The sequence below is a fragment of the Giraffa tippelskirchi genome, chromosome 11 (genome assembly GCF_054371585.1).
Source record: "Giraffa tippelskirchi isolate mGirTip1 chromosome 11, T2T-mGirTip1v1.2.pri, whole genome shotgun sequence".
Classification (NCBI taxonomy): Eukaryota; Metazoa; Chordata; class Mammalia; order Artiodactyla; family Giraffidae; genus Giraffa; species Giraffa tippelskirchi.
Window position 1 is genome coordinate 93,445,816 of NC_137285.1, and position 16,405 is coordinate 93,462,220.

A 16,405-nucleotide genomic window follows, 5' to 3' on the forward strand; every position below is an offset into this window, starting at 1 on the left:
GAGATGATTATATGGCATTTTCCTCTATTGAACTAATCAGGAAATCGAATTAACAGGGTTTCTAACATTATACCATTTTTTTCATTTTAGAAATGAACACAAAGTCCCATTTTTAATGGATAAAAATTTATATCCCAAAGGGATTTTGACATGTATAGCCAGTAAAAGTTACTATCAAGATTTTTCTCTAACAGTTTTTTTATATTAAAATGTTTAAATTTTAGGTTTAGTTCATAATCACAAAAATATTTTTAGGATCCCCTTATAGATTTATCCTAATGTAACTTTCATTTTAATCTCCTTGTTATCAGTACAGCAGATTCTAATAGATGAATGAAAGAAAAGTGACTTATGCTGTGAATTGTTTAAATAGTTGTTTTAGATATTTTGAACTGAAATCTCTAGGCTAAAAGTTTTCAGTAAAGGTAGTATCTACCTCCAGCAAGTGTGAATTTGTAGAGGCATTTTAATGTTCAGTGGTCCCACTGGCCACTCATGGAAGAGAAAATCTTCTTTATACTTATCTGAATCTAGAATTTTATTTTATTTATAAACCAAAACACTGTTGCATGATACTAGTAATACACTTCATTTTCTAGGTGTGATATTATTTTGTAAATTAAAGAATGGTAATATATTTTTTGTTTGAAATCTTAAATTTTTTTCACTGTTGGATATTTACTTCATCTATAGTAATAGTGCTCATGTTATTTGAGTCACCAATGCACCTGTGTTGAATTGAAGTCGGGGTCATGAATGCTGCCAGTTTGTCTCTCCCGTTTGTCACCTGAGAGGAGTCTTGCCCCACTGGTTTTAATTAGCCTCACTCTAATTGGCCTAGTTTGGGTTGAGTGCCCAAACTTGGATCATATGCTTTGTGTGTAAGTGTCTTTGTACACGTGTACACATGTTGCAAGCATGCTTGAGTCATCAGTATATATGTGTTTGTAATAGGTGTTATATAGTGATACTTGTCTCATCTAGAAGATAACCCATTTAGCAACTTTAGCTACTTGCAGTTCAGTGGAGACCTGAAAAGTAAGTTAGGCCAAGAGTTCTGAGCAACTGCATTGTATTAGATGTCTGATAGGCCTACTTCAACTTATAGGAGAGCAACTTAGTCCCACCTAGATCCAATTATACGTACAGCTCTAGTAAGATTGATTATCATTGAATGGGCCTGTGGCAGATGAGCAAAACCGGGTAAAAGGCTTCAGAGCTTGGCTGTTTGAAGAGGCACTATTGACCGCAAAAAGTGACACTTAACAGTAAGAAAAGAAAGAGAAAAAAACAGTCCCTCTAAACTGATGTTACCAATCTTTCAAAAAATTTTCACATTATTATGCATTAAAAAGTTGAGAAAATTAACACTGTTGGATTAAAAGTGTGGCTAATATTGTGACATTTTCCATTTTCTCCAAATTTAGAAATTTTATGGGAAATTTACTGATTATAAATAGATTAGAGGGCCTGGGACAAACTTTTAACAAAAGCATGGCATTTGCCTACATTGTAGCAAATGTAGCAGTGAGATTATTCTCCTTTTATGTAAACTATATAAAGTATTTCCTTTTATATATCAATGCCAAAAAAATGAGAAAAAATAGAAAATAACTTGAAAAAAATTTTTTCTGAGGCTATTAGTATTTTTTTTTTTTTATGTCCTTTTCATTATAGGGGACTGGAATGCAAAAGTAGGAAGTCAAGAAACACCTGGCGTAACAGGCAAATTTGGCCTTGGAGTACAGAATGAAGCAGGGCAAAGGCTAATAGAGTTTTGCCAAGAGAACGCACTGGTAATAGCAAACACCGTATTCCAACAACACAAGAGAAGACTCTACACGTGGACATCACCAGAGGGTCAACACTAAAATCAGATTGATTATATCCTTTGCAGCCAAAGATGGAGAAGCTCTATACAGTCAGCAAAAACAAGACCAGGAGCAGACTGTGGCTCAGATCATGAACTGCTTATTGCCAAATTCAGACTTAAATTGAAGAAAGTAGGGAAAACCACTAGTCCATTCAGGTATGACCTAGATCAAATCCCTTATGAGTATACAGTAGAAGTGACAAATAGATTTAAGGGACTAGATCTGATAGACAGAGTGCCTGATGAACTATGGACAGAGGTTCGTGACGTTGTACAGGAGACAGGGATCAAGACAATCCCCATGGAAAAGCAAAAAAGCAAAATGGCTGTCTGAGGAGGCCTTACAGATAGCTGGGAAGAGAAGAGAAGCAAAAAGCAAAGGAGAAAAGGAAAGATATTCCCATCTGAATGCAGAGTTCCAAAGAATAGCAAGGAGAGATAAGAAAGCCTTCCTCAGCAATCAATGCAAAGAAATAGAGGAAAACAACAGATTGGGAAAGACTAGAGATCTCTTCAAGAAAATTAGAGATACCAAAGGAACATTTCATGCAAAGATAGGCTCGATAAAGGACAGAAATGGTATGGACCTAACAGAAGCAGAAGATATTAAGAAGAGGTGGCAAGAATACACAGAAGAACTGTACAAAAAAGATCTTCACGACCCAGATAATCACGATAGCGTGATCACTTACCTAGAGCCAGACATCCTGGAATGGGAAGTCAAGTGGACCTTAGAAAGCATCACTACGAACAAAGCTAGTGGAGGTGATGGAATTCCAGTTGAGCTATTTCAGATCCTCAAAGGTGATGCTGTGAAAGTGCTGCACTCGATATGCCAGCAAATTTGGAAAACTCAACAGTGGCCATAGGACTGGAAAAGGTCAGTTTTCGTTCCAATCCCAAAGAAAGGCAATGCCAAAGAATGCTCAAACTACCGCACAATTGCACTCATCTCACACGCTAGTAAAGTAATGCTCAAAATTCTCCAAGCCAGGCTTCAGCAGTACGTGAACCGTGAACTTCCAAATGTTCAAGCTGGTTTTAGAAAAGGCAGAGGAACCAGAGATCAAATTGCCAATATCCGCTGGATCATCGAAAAAGCAAGAGAGTTCCAGAAAAACATCTATTTCTGCTTTATTGACTATGCCAAAGCCTTTGACTGTGTGGATCACAATAAACTGTGGGAAATTCTGAAAGAGATGGGAATACCAGACCATCTGACCTGTCTCTTGAGAAACCTGTATGCAGGTTAGGAAGCAACAGTTAGAACTGGACATGAAACAACAGACTGGTTCCAAATAGGAAAAGGAGTACGTCAAGGTTGTATATTGTCACCCTGCTTATTTAACTTATATGCAGAGTACATCATGAGAAACACTGGGCTGGACGAAACACAGGCTGGAATCAAGATTGCCGGGAGAAATATCAATAACCTCAGATATGCGGATGACACCACCCTTATGGCAGAAAGTGAAGAAGAACTAAAGAGCTTCTTGATGAATGTGAAAGAGGAGAGTGAAAAAGTTGGCTTCAAGCTCAACATTCAGAAAACTAAGATCATGGCATCTGGTCCCATCACTTCATTGGAAATAGATGGGGAAACAGTGGAAACAGTGTCAGACTTTATTTTTTTGGGCTCCCAAATCACTGCTGATGGTGACTGCAGCCATGAAATTAAAAGACGCTTACTCCTTGGAAAGAAGGTTATGACCAACCTAGATAGCATATTAAAAAGCAGAGACATTACTTTGCCAACAAAAGTCCGTCTAGTCAAGGCTATGGTTTTTCCAGTGGTCATGTATGGATGTGAGAGTTGGATGGTGAAGAAAGCTGAGCGCCGAAGAATTGATGGCTTTTGAACTGTGGTGCTGGAGAAGACTCTTGAGAGTCCCTTGGACTGCAAGAAGATCCAATCGCTCCATCCTAAAGGAGATCAGTCCTGGGTGTTCATTGGAATGACTGATGTTGAAGCTGAAACTCCAATACTTCAGCCACCTCACGTGAAGCGTTGACTCATTGGAAAAGACCTTGATGCTGGGTAGGATTGGGGGCAGGAGGAGAAGGGGCGACAGAGGATGAGATGTTTGGATGGCATCACCAGCTTGATGGACGTGGGTTTGGGTAGACTCCGGGAGTTGGTGATGGACAGAGAGGCCTTGCGTGCTGCAATTCATGGGGTCGCAAAGAGTCAGACAAGACAGAGCGACTGAACTGAACTGATTAGTATTTTAGGTGATAGTCTTATATACGTTGGTTTTGCCTGAAGGCATCTGTTTATTATCTATTATGTACCTGAACTATGTCAAGCATTGTGCTAGCCGGGATAAGAAGATAGAACTGATTCTTGTCTTCAAAGTAACACTAGGATTAAATGGAATGATGAAATAGAGAGAGTGAAATGATGATGGTTAGTCTTCATTTCTTCCAGTGACCAAAGCTCTCATAGGGAGGCAGTCTGTTATACTGATTAGGGGCATACATGTTGGAAGAAGATGAGGAGTTTAATTACATTGTCATTTTACCAGCTGTGTGCCCGTTATCAATTTCTTCAAATTGTAAAGGGGGAGTAATACCTACTTGTGTCTAATGCACTACCATATCAAAACATTTAAGTGCTGTGCCTAGCATGGTAGTTTTTACTATTAGGGCTATGGTTTACAGAAGTTGCTTACTTATTCTCAGACAGAAACTGTTTTACTACATACGCAAAACATTGAGTAAAAAACTGAATTAGCAACAAGGTCACAAGTTATAAGTTATTACATTAAAGTACTTATTAACCTTCAGGTATTTAAGTATATTAAGGGTGGTATTTAAAAAGTCAAGGTGAGTCTAGTTGGCTTCATTGGTCTATAGAGAGTTACTTGTATAACTAGTTTAGAAATGAAGCAACTTAACACTTGGTTATAAAGGTTTAAAAAAAAAAAGTTAATTTTGAGACTAGCCACACATGGAATAAATGAATTCTTGAATACATTATAGATACCTTTGTATGGTTAAAGACCTGATAATGATAAAGTAGAATCTTAATGTGGAGTAATCTAGAATGATTTTTAATTCGATGACTCTACTTTATCCTCAGGGAAAAGCAAATTATTATTTATATGGAATTACATAACAAAAATCAGAACTGTTCCTATTGCTTTCATTAAACTTCAGTGAAGTAGCATTAATTGTGCAAATTGAATACCACTAAAAGAGACTCTACTATGTCAGTTAGCCTACCTATCCAGACGTTCATCTTCACAGACCTATGCATTCATTCATTCAACAAATACTGAGTGCCTGCTGTGTTTTATGGCAGGCATCATCTTTGAAGAGTTTTGCTATAAAGGAAGGGAAAACATCAAGCACATTGATAGTTAAAGTGTTTCACCTTGCAGACCTCTGGGGAGATTGCTATGGATTTAGAAGTTGTGCTCATCTCAGGCAAAATACAGGAATTGATGACATATGGCAAAAAGTTTTTTTCTTCACGGAAGCTAGCAAAAGGAGACAGAAAGGGAATACAAGGTGAGAGAGATGGTTTATCACTATCCTTTCCATTCAAGATGTATTTTTCAAATAACCAGTATATACTCAGGGTTGACGCTGTTTGTAGGACTTTGGTAAATGATGGGGAGAAAAATACAAAAGAGCAATAACACGGTCCCTGCCCTCAAGGATCTGATCCTCTTGTGATGACAAGACTCTTTGGAAATAATCAACTGCCCTTTCTTCTTTTTGCCTATATAAAGTAGTTTTCTAAAGGATTTTTCAATACACAGGGATCTATACCATAATTCTTCTCTTCATTTTTTTCTTCATTTTTTTTTTTTAAAAAGTATTTGCTGTGAAATTTTTCAAATATTTACAAAAGTAGAGAAAATAGTGGAATGATCCCCACCCTCCAAACTCAGCCAGCAGATTCAACAATCATCATCGTTTTATAATACTTGCTTGGTTAAGATCCCTTTTTTCATTTCTTTCCTTTTCTTGTTTCCTTTTCCTCCTTTCTTACCCTTTCTTTTCCTTCCCTTTTTTTTTTTTTAAGCATGCAGAATCTTAGTTCCCTGACCAGGGATCAAACCCAGACCCTCACAGTGAAAGTGCCAAGTCCTAACCATTGGACCACCAGGGAATTCCCTTTTTTCTTTCTTCTCTTTTTTTCCAAAGTTTAAAAAAATTATGAGGTACATTGCTACGCTAAACATGTCTATATTATAACATTATGTATGTATTTCATCATATATATGCACTATAGAAACCAGTTCTCTACTGATGGGAATTTTCATTATTATTCACTATTATTATAGTTTATTTTTTATGAATAGTTCTTCCTGGAATATATTTACATGCTTATATCTTTATATCTTATATCCTTCTATATTTTTGACATCTTTATGCATACATTTTTCTTACATGTGGCATTCTCTTGGAATGGAATTTCCTGGAAATGAGATTGCTGAAGCAAAGAGTATGCACCTTTTACAGATTGCCATATAATGCCAAACTGATTTTCGGAAATATTGTTGTTAATCCTTATTTCCATTAACAGTATGCTTGTTTATCTTTGCTGATCTGAGTTTTGTCAGTCTATTAATTTTTCCAATTTCCTGGTATTATAGATTTTAAAAGATTTTTTTATGTGCATTTAAAAATTCCTGGGGGCCTTCCCTGCCAGTCCAGTGGTTAAGACTCTGTGCTTCCAGTGCAGAGGGCATGGGTTCCACCCCTGGTTGGGGAATTAAAATCCCACATGGTGTATGGCATGACCAAGAAAAGAAGAAGAAAAATCACTAATGAGGCTGAGTATGTTTATTCTTATTACGAACCATTTGTATTTCTTCTTTTGTGAGGTCAGGCTGCTCTTTTATAAGCATTACTTTTATTTTTTTCTTATTTATTCAGAAACCATAATATCATTATTTTCAAGGCCCTTCATAATTTGGTCCTAAGTTCTTTTTCTAACTTAATACTGTCCAATAAGAGTCATTCTACCCACTAAGAAATAATTCCCAATTCATATACTTCATTCTGTTCATTTATTTCTTGGATTCATGCTTTTAAGTATTGTTTTACTGTTCTTTCTGCCTATTCAAATCCTTCAGAATTCTTAAAGCCCATCTTGCAGTAGTCTTTCCAAATACTCTAGCCTTCATCCATTTTCTCTTATTTGAGTTCCCACTATATCTGTTGTTTCTACAACTTGATTTAGTAGCAGATTATAGGCTGCTTTATGTTATTTATCAAGCACTGTGTTGAGTCCATGAGTATATAGCTGGACAGAGCACAATCTATCCTTGTGAAGTTTATAGTGTAGTAGTAGTGTGTTTATTTCCACTTCTTTGCTTTACTGTAATTGAACTTTTCATATACCTCTGTTATGTATGAAGAATACATACATTTTTAGATATACTATAGTTGCATAACCCCAACTATATTGTGAGAGTATTGAGCATATAAACCATGTTTTATCTTCTCTATTTCTTACAACACTTAACTAATTTCTGAGCACATAGCCATTATTAAGTATATACGTGCTCTCTTAATATAGTATCAAAAGTCATAGACTTGGAGTCACATACCTGACCTCATATTACAGCTCAAGACCTTATGAACTGTATAACAGTTGAAAGTAACTTAGCCTCTCTAAGTTTATTTGCTCATATGTTAAATACCTGCTTCATAAGGTTGTCATGGGTTAAATGACATATTGGTATTAATCAGATAATGTATGTAAAGGATTTAGCACAATGTTTGGTACAACATAGGTTCTCATTAAAAGATATTAGTTATTGTAATAATTTGCTTAACCTTTCAAGCTAAAAAGTACTTCAGTAACCTTTCTTTTTTTTCTCAGTAACCTGTTATATCCCTAACTCCTTTCATCTAAGCAGTTACCAAATTCTGCTCAATTTACTTCATCTATCTTGTCAAAGTAGCCTCTCCTTTATTTTATTTATTTATTCATTTATTTTTTTGGTTGTACCACATGGCCTGCAGGATCTTGGTTTCCTGATTAGGAACTGAACCCAGGCCCTTGGCAATGAATGGCTGAGTCTTAACCATTGGACCACCTAGCCTCCCTGGCCTCTCCTTTTAATCCTCACTGAAACCCATAATAAGAACTATATTTTTTATTGTAGCTTAGTATGTTCTTTGTTTATTTACTCATATCTGGAACAGAATTCTATGAAACAATATTCATTGTTATTGTATGTGAAGCACTCTGATATTTTTGTTGTAGTTCTGTTCTATATTAAAAAGAAAAGCTGGTCACAGCCATTAAAACATTTCACAACAAACAAGTTGAAACACACAACTATAGAGTTTTTGGAGTCTGCAGAATTTGGACTACTCCTGAGCTAGATTATGTTCAAGTGTAAATTTTCAGTGAAATAGAAAACAAATGATTTTAGAAAATAGAGCTTATTTTAGAAAATAGAGCTTATTCTGGTTGCACTTTCTTATTCGTTAATTATACATAGTTAGATTTACCTATTCTGATTTACCTATTCTCTGTTGAAGGTGGGAGTGTTCTGTTGTGCATATTCCAGAGCTGGTATAGAATGAAATTACTCAGTAATTGGGTCAGAGCTTCCCACCTTGGCAGAAATTTCTCAACAACTTCATATATCTATAGCTTTTCGTAGGACAGAATTGACATACATGGACTTTAAAGTCATTAGCATAATTCTCAAAGAGGGAGGGACCTAAAAACTTTTATTGCAGAAATTTTTTTAACATTTTAAAAAATAGAAACAGTGGTATAATGAATCTCCATTCCTAAATTCAACTTCAGTAATTAGCAACATTAAGTCAGTTCTAAGAAGAATTTTTAGCAGAGAGCTTGTAACGCACATACAATTCCCTGTCCTTAATACAGATAGCTGATCTGTTTTAAGAAGAGAGATGTCAGCCTTAGTGTACCTTGTGTAGGTAATCACAACCTGTTCACTTTGATACCTGCAAGGAGAGTGAAAATATATGACACAGAGGAACAGTGATGGAGTGGGGTAGATTTTCCTGAGACCCAGCCAGAACGTTAGATCCTGACCATTTTACTTAGAATCTTTCAACAGCCTTGTTTGTCAGTCTCCCTACTACCACTCAGTACTACCTACCTTGCTGCCGTTAGACTGATCTTTTAAAAATGACTTGGCGAGGGAATAGAAGTTCATTACATTTATCTTCTGTTTAAAACCTTTCCTACCTATAGAAGGGGCTTCCCTGGTGCCTCAGCGGTAAAGAATCTGCCTGGCAATGCAGGAGACGTTGGTTCAATCCCTGGGTTAGGAAGATCCCCTGGAGAAGGAAATTCACTCCAGTATTCTTGCCTGGAAAATCCCGTGGACAGAGGTGCCTGGCGGGCTACAGTCCAAGGGGTTGCAGAAGAGTCAGATAGATAGAGCTTAGCAACTAAGCAGCAACAACAACCTTTAAAGTCCCAAACCTTAGATCTTTATTCGTAATCTCGCTCCAGTCTACCTTTCTAGCTTTCTCTCCTGTTGTCTCTTCACTGCCATATTCAGTTTCATATTCTTAGAATAACCAATCCGTTTTAAGACTTGTATTCACTTTTCAAGATCCAATTTAAATTTCATCAGGTGGATGAGACCTTTTTAACTACCCAGAAAAAAAATGGTAGTTCCTTTGTTTGTGTGTGTGTGTTTTGCCACTTAACTGAGTTTATTTATTAAAGTTTGCCCTTTATAAGATACCGATCTTCTCCAAAGCCGAGGTGATAGCTTTCTCTTCTTGGTACCCTAACACTTTTTGATGCCCACAGCAGTGATACCTACTATGAGTTGAATTGCATGTTCATACTTTTAGAATTTTAGCATCTAACTCCAACACAGATTCTCTCCAGATAAGAGTTCATTAAAGTTTGTTTGTTTGTTTGTTTTTAATTTGATTTTGTAGATTAAAAATTTTTTTCCTTCCCTCACTGGGGACTTCTACTGAAATTTCTATAGAGAACCTGAGTTCCTAGGCTTTTCCTTAGGGGGGAGTATATTTGGTAAACTAATATAGAGTATCCATCTTCATCAATCCTCTAATAAAGGTAAGTAAAATCAACTTTCAGTATACTTAGTTTTTTGCTGTTGTTGAACAATGTGGTTTTATGAAACTGTGAAGCAAAATGGAGTGGAGTAGATTTGTGCCTTATTTGTGCTTATAATAGCCTTGACCAATTTTGATATATTTCAGCTCATGGAATGCTGTGTAAATGCCCTGGTGACATCCTTTAAAGAGACTATCTTAGCAGAGTGCCAAGGCATGATCAAGCGAAACGAAACTGAAAGTAGGTAAAACACTACATAAAGTTATCATACTCTTTTAATAGGATATCTTTGAAGCACATCACTTCTAATAAATTTCTGTTAGATCATTGTTTTATACATAGGTATTTTCATTATGGCAAACTGTGTAAAGAAAAGGGTCAAAATATTTAGCATAGTTAGAAATGCTGTAAAAAGATTATGAACTTGTATTTTAAGCATTTTTTCTCCTTGGGTATCAGTATGTTTGTATGTGCTCATGTAAATTTCAATTTGTTCTCAAAAGTAAGACTCTGCTTTTAAAGGCCAATTTAAATGATAAACGTACAGTATAGAATAGAACTAGGTAATTTGACTTTTGTGTGGAACTTTATGACAAATATTTTTAGAAAGCAATAAAACTCTCTGTGTTGGTAATCTTGATCCCTCTCCCCCATAAAGTTATATTTGGGGAAGTAGAAAGTACATTAATATCAAAAGAAATACATACCAAAAAGAAAAATTACCCATATCCTTACTACTCAGAGACAACCACTTTTAACATTTTGATGTGTTGCTCTCTAGATTTCATGTTATAAAATTGCAAGGTCCTATTTAATTTCTAGTTGCATTTCAAGTATATATTTCAGTTCACTTAAATCTCTACATTCTTCAGAAGTACTTTTGTAGTAAAAGAAAGTTTCTCACTTGGTACAAATGAAGTATTTGAATTTCTGTATGCCAAACTAAGTAGAGTCCACTAATCCAAGGTGGGGGTTAACGGGAGAAAGATTTGTAAACTGAAAAATTCTTTATGAATACAGTTTTATATTATCTCATTACTCTGAATAATCTGAGGACATGATTATTTTACCCCTTGATGGTGCTGTGCATCGTGTGTTTAATATTGCATCTACCTTACGAAATATACTTACCTTTTGGATAAACTTTTGTGTTTCTTAAATATTTTCCATTTCATTGAAACTCAGATGACTCACCTTTTAAGAGGAGTTGGGTTTTACAGTATGTGATCACTTTATTTAGAGTTTCTTTTAAAAATAATTTTTGTCAGATTGAGAAGGTGGATCAGGCAGTTACAGTATTATGCTTATCCTTATTATTAACAACACCTAAACTAATTGTACTCGCAGAATACTGTTAAAGCTGTCAACTTCCAACTAATATTTCCCCACACTCTTATTATCATAGGCATTCTAGATCCATGATACAAATCAAAGAGAAAATCTATTCTGATGGATGAAATGATTACATGAGTATGTCCTATCCTTTCAGAATTACATTTAATGTTTTCATTGATGGACAAAGTTCCTAATGGGATAGAGCCAATGTTAAAAGACTTGGAGGAGCATATCATCAGTGCAGGCCTGGCAGATATGGTAGCAGCTGCTGAAACTATTACTACTGTAAGTTTTCCTCAATGACAATAATAGGTGTATATCAAGGTTATTTTGTAAATGCAGGATCAGGTATTTAAACTAGTAATTGATGCTAAAACAGTGATGTTGGAACACCTTTCCTAAGAAAAAAATATTTCAGAAAATTTTCCAAATGTTAAAGCTATAATGATTTTTTAAAATTATGTTTATATTTTCTTATTTTTTGGGTATTAGTCCTTTTTTCAAACTCAACTTAATATAAAACACTTTATTTTTTAGGACTCTGAGAAGTATGTTGAGCAGTTACTTACACTATTTAATAGATTCAGTAAACTTGTCAAAGAAGCTTTTCAAGATGACCCACGATTTCTTACTGCAAGAGACAAGGTAATATTCCTGTATGTTAACACTGTTGTCATAATTTAATTGTAGTAAGAAACTTGCATCATTATGCTTTTAAATTACAAAGTAAAAAACCTAGCAACTCTTATTTTCAACAGTGGAGGGCAACCATATTACATATGATTTCTTGTATGCTTTTGTAAGGATTGGGTATGCCTGTGAACCAGAATTTAGGTAGAAATTAGCTCTCTTCCTCATTTTTTCAAGAATGTTTTCCTCTTTAGAATATTACTGATTATTATTGAATATTCAATACTATTGAATTCCTACTCATACTTCCTTAAGACTCAGCTCAAAGTATTCTTCTCTTGGAATTTCCTTGGTACTCTGCCTCCTCCCATATCCTATCCCAAGCAGAGTTGATTTTTGTCCTATTTCCTTTCCTACGGCTCTTATGAGAGTTATATCACATTTATCCCTGTTTTCCATATCTTATTTCCCATCATTATAGTCTAGGATAATGATAATGAAACATAATATTATCCTTAAAGTTGTATCTTTTTAAATGTCATAAACCTATCACTAGAAATTACCATTAGTTTTCCCACTATTAAACTCCTCTCCTTACTTCCCAAGTGAAATATTTTTCTAGACTCTAAAAAGACAATTAGCCTTCTCCAGTAGCTTTTTAAAAATCACTATTTTTAGATAGATAAATGGATAGAAAGGTACACAGGTACATAGGTAAATAAAATATGAAAGAGATTTAAGGGAGTATGGAAGTAATAAGGTGGTTTGAAATATTAAATTGAGTGACTTGCAAAGGCTTTATTGAGGTGACATTCAGATTAAGATTGAAGTTGATTAAGAAATAAGTCATCTGGCTGTCTGTGGGAATAATGCTTTAGCCAGAAGGGACAGCACTTGTAAAGACTCTAAGGCAAGACTATACCTGGTTCCAGAACCAGAGAAGAGAGAGATCATTGTGGCCAGAGTGGATTGAGTGAGGGGGAGAATAGTAAGAAATCAGAAATGGGTAGTCACGGATAACAGGAGACCAGATCATTGTAAGACTGTGACAGCCATGGTAAGGAGTTTTGTTTCTACTCTGAGTAGGATAGAAACTCATAGAAAGATCTTAAACTAAATGACAGAATCTGACTTAACGTTTTACCAGAATCACCTGTCTTGCTACAAAAAGAATAGGCTGAAGGAGGCAAGAGAGGAAGCAAGAATATGGGTTAAGAATCTATTTAAGTAATTCAGTTAAGTAATGATGGAAGCCCAGCCCAGAAGGATAGTAGGTGGAGACAGTCAAAAGTTGTTGGATTTTTATTGTGTTGTGAAAATAGAGTATATAGGACTTGATACTGGAATCAGATGTGTAATGTCATCAAAAGAGATCAGTCAAGGATGACACTCAGATTTTCTGATCAGTTAAAAGTATATGCTTGCTGAGGTGAGGGAAGATGAAGACTTTGAAAGAAGCAGGTTTGGGGCAGATGGTTAAAGAGAGACTAGGAACTCGGTTCTGGACAAGTTAACTTTGAAATGTTTATTCAACATCCATATGGCAACATCAGATCTGGAGCTTAATGGAGGGGGTGGGCCTGCAAAAATAAGTTTGAGACCTTCAGCATATAGATGGTTTTTAAAGCTCTGACACTGGCTATATATGGTCTTCAAATTAAGAGTGAGGGTAGCAAAGAGAAGAAACCCAAGGATTGATCTGGGGCATTTTAAAGTTAGTTATTGGAAAAATAGGAACCATCTTTCCTAAGGAGAGAGGAGAATGCTGTGCTAGAAAACAAGTGGGAAACACTCTTTGCAGGAGGAGGGCATGGTTTGCTGTTTTAAAATCCTGCTGACAGGTCAGGCAAGATGAGGGTCTAACTGACTGTGGTCTTCAGCTACATGGAGGTTGTGAGTGACTTTGACAAGAATGATTGATTGGAGTAGAAGTGTGAAAGCCTGGTTAAAACAGTTTCAAATAAGAATGGTAGTAGTGAAATTAGTGACAGTGAGTTAGATAATTCTTCTACAAGTTTAGCTTAATGAGAGACAGAGAAATATTGGGCAGTAGCTGAAGGTGGACAAAGCCAAGAGAGAATCTTTAAGATTTAAAATAATACATACGCATACTGAGGCTATAAAAATAATGGAGAAAGGGAAAAGTGATGATACTGGAGAAAGAGGAGGGAATTCGGATTACTTTGGTTTTCTCAATGAAATAGGAAGTCATATCATCAGCTGAGAATATGCATGAGGGAGGAAAACTGGAGATTTGAAGAGAAAGGAGCTGATATGAAAATATTTTCTAGGAGACTGTGTGGACAAGAGAAAATGTTATGGTTATCAGGCAGCATTAAGACCTCACTTGAGAATAATGATAATTGTAACATGACAAGAGCATGTTGAATTCATTAACTTGAAAAATTCTATCAGGCCAAATAAATCATTAAAAAAAAAAGCTAATTTGTATTTTTTAGAATTACAATAATTCCTCTAACTGTATTTTAAGTATTAAAAATAATATTCATATGTTATTTTACATTATTTGCAGGCATATAAAGCAGTTGTTAATGATGCTACCATATTTAAACTTGAATTACCTTTGAAGCAGAAAGGGTAAGTGCTTTAAATCATATGTTTACAGTTCTTGCATTTTACAGGGTGTGTTACATGTTATTGGATATGCATACGCGAAGTGCCCTATTTCCCTAACCCTATGAGGTTTATATTTGTTTTTATAATTCTTATGATTTTGCTGCCTTTGATTATTAAAAACTCTGTCTTGATTTTTAAATTTTATATTATCTCCTCTTGTGACCAAAGAATATTGACCTCATTTTTTTAAGTTAAAAAAAAAGGCTGTGTTCTAAATCTTTCAGAATCTTTGCTTGTTTTTTCTTCCTCATTATTCACCAGTTACTTTATAACGTACAATAGCATAGAATATGACTCTCTTCACCATGATGGTTAAAAAAGAGAAATTGGAACTATGCTGGTAGTCCAGTGGCTAAGTCTCCACACTCCCAATGCAGGGGACTCAGGTTTGATCCCCTGGTCAGGGAGCTAGATTCCACATGCTGAAACTGAGAGTCCGCACGCCACAACTAAAGATCCTGCATGCTGCAGCTAAGACCTGGCACATCCAAATAAATAGATAAATTTTTTCCAAAGGGATATAAATTTTAATGTAAATGTTTATGTTACTATTTTTTTAATTGATCTCTTGTTGGTGAGTTCTCATCTCAAGTAAGATGGATTTATTCATGCTAACTACTATTATAAAAAATCTGAAAATTTAATGATCTATTAATTAATCTGAGCTAGTTATAGTATCTTCAGAGTAGTACTGAGTAGCTCTAAAAGTTAATTGGAAAAATGCTCTTTTGTCATTTAAAATAAATTGTACATAATGTTACAATACTTGACAATAGGGCTTTGTTTTTTGTTTTGTTTAAATCATTTTCATTTTGTCTTTTTTGAGCCATATAAGTTATTTGAGTGCTAGTACAGTGGAAGACACCTGGGTCATACACTTTTATAGTAATTGGTATTGTTTAGAAGGGCATTTGTTGTGTTTTCTTTATAAATATGAAACATACAACACTGCATCTTGGAGATTTCTTCATATGAATACATAAAGGTCTTCCTTATTCTCCTCTTTCCACCTTTTTTCAATGAATATATTCAGACTTAAGAGTAAAGTCACCTCTGTTGCTTTATTAAATAATGTATCTCCCTGTATATCCATCAGTTAACTTTTTAAGTGCATGTCAAAAGAAGTTGCAAGCATCAGTAACCGTTACTCCCTAAACATTTTATCGTGCAGTCATTAATTGAACATTGTGTTTGTTTTGAGGTAAAATTGACCTACAGTCATATCCATAAATCTTCTGTTTAATTTTGTGAGATCTGACAAATGCCTACATCCCTATTAAGATAAACATTATTTTCATCATCCTTGAGAGTTAATTCATGTCCATTCCCAATCAGTCCCACCCCTATCCCCACCTTCTTCCAGAAGGCAACTGTTGTTCTGATTATTTCAACATAGGTCAGGTTTGCCTGATCTAAGACTACATATAAATTGAATTCATACAATACTGTATTATTTGTGTAAAACTTTTTTTCAACTCAGCATAGTGTTATAGTGTTTTTAAGATTTATCCATGTTTTTGTATATCACAGTGGTTTGTTTCCCAAAGTGGTTGTACTGTTTTACACTCCCACTAGCATATGATTTTTTCATGTATTTCCCACCAGTTTTTCATGTATTTTTTTGATATTCTTATATTTGTTGAGAATGAGGATTAAATAGTATTCTCATATATCCAGAATGACTGGATGTATGTTCTGTTATCTCAATATAGTTTTGTTTTGTTTTGTTTTATTAACTGTTTTATTAACTGGGTCTTAGTTGCGGCCTGCAGAATTTTGTGTTGCAACACACAGACTCAGTTGTGTGTGTGGCTCCAGAGCGCACAGCCTTCAGTAGTTGCGGCCCATGGGCTTAGGTGCTCCGAGGCTTGTGGGAACTTAGT

General features: G+C 35.2%; 1 protein-coding gene across 5 annotated transcripts in view; it reads left to right on the top strand.

Moving 5' to 3' along the window:
• The window catches only part of CUL5 (cullin 5), a 96,628-nt gene that overhangs the window by 53,581 nt on the left and 26,642 nt on the right, over positions 1-16,405 (top strand). For all 5 annotated transcript variants that reach the window (XR_014069730.1, XM_081545343.1, XM_081545344.1 and 2 more), the window contains 4 exons: positions 10,067-10,160; positions 11,410-11,540; positions 11,793-11,900; positions 14,419-14,483. Coding sequence is in view for 4 of the 5 variants with exons in the window: in XM_081545343.1 (XP_081401469.1) it covers positions 10,067-10,160; positions 11,410-11,540; positions 11,793-11,900; positions 14,419-14,483 (398 nt within the window). In the remaining variant the exon portion in view is untranslated. The remainder of the gene's footprint in view (positions 1-10,066; positions 10,161-11,409; positions 11,541-11,792; positions 11,901-14,418; positions 14,484-16,405) is intronic.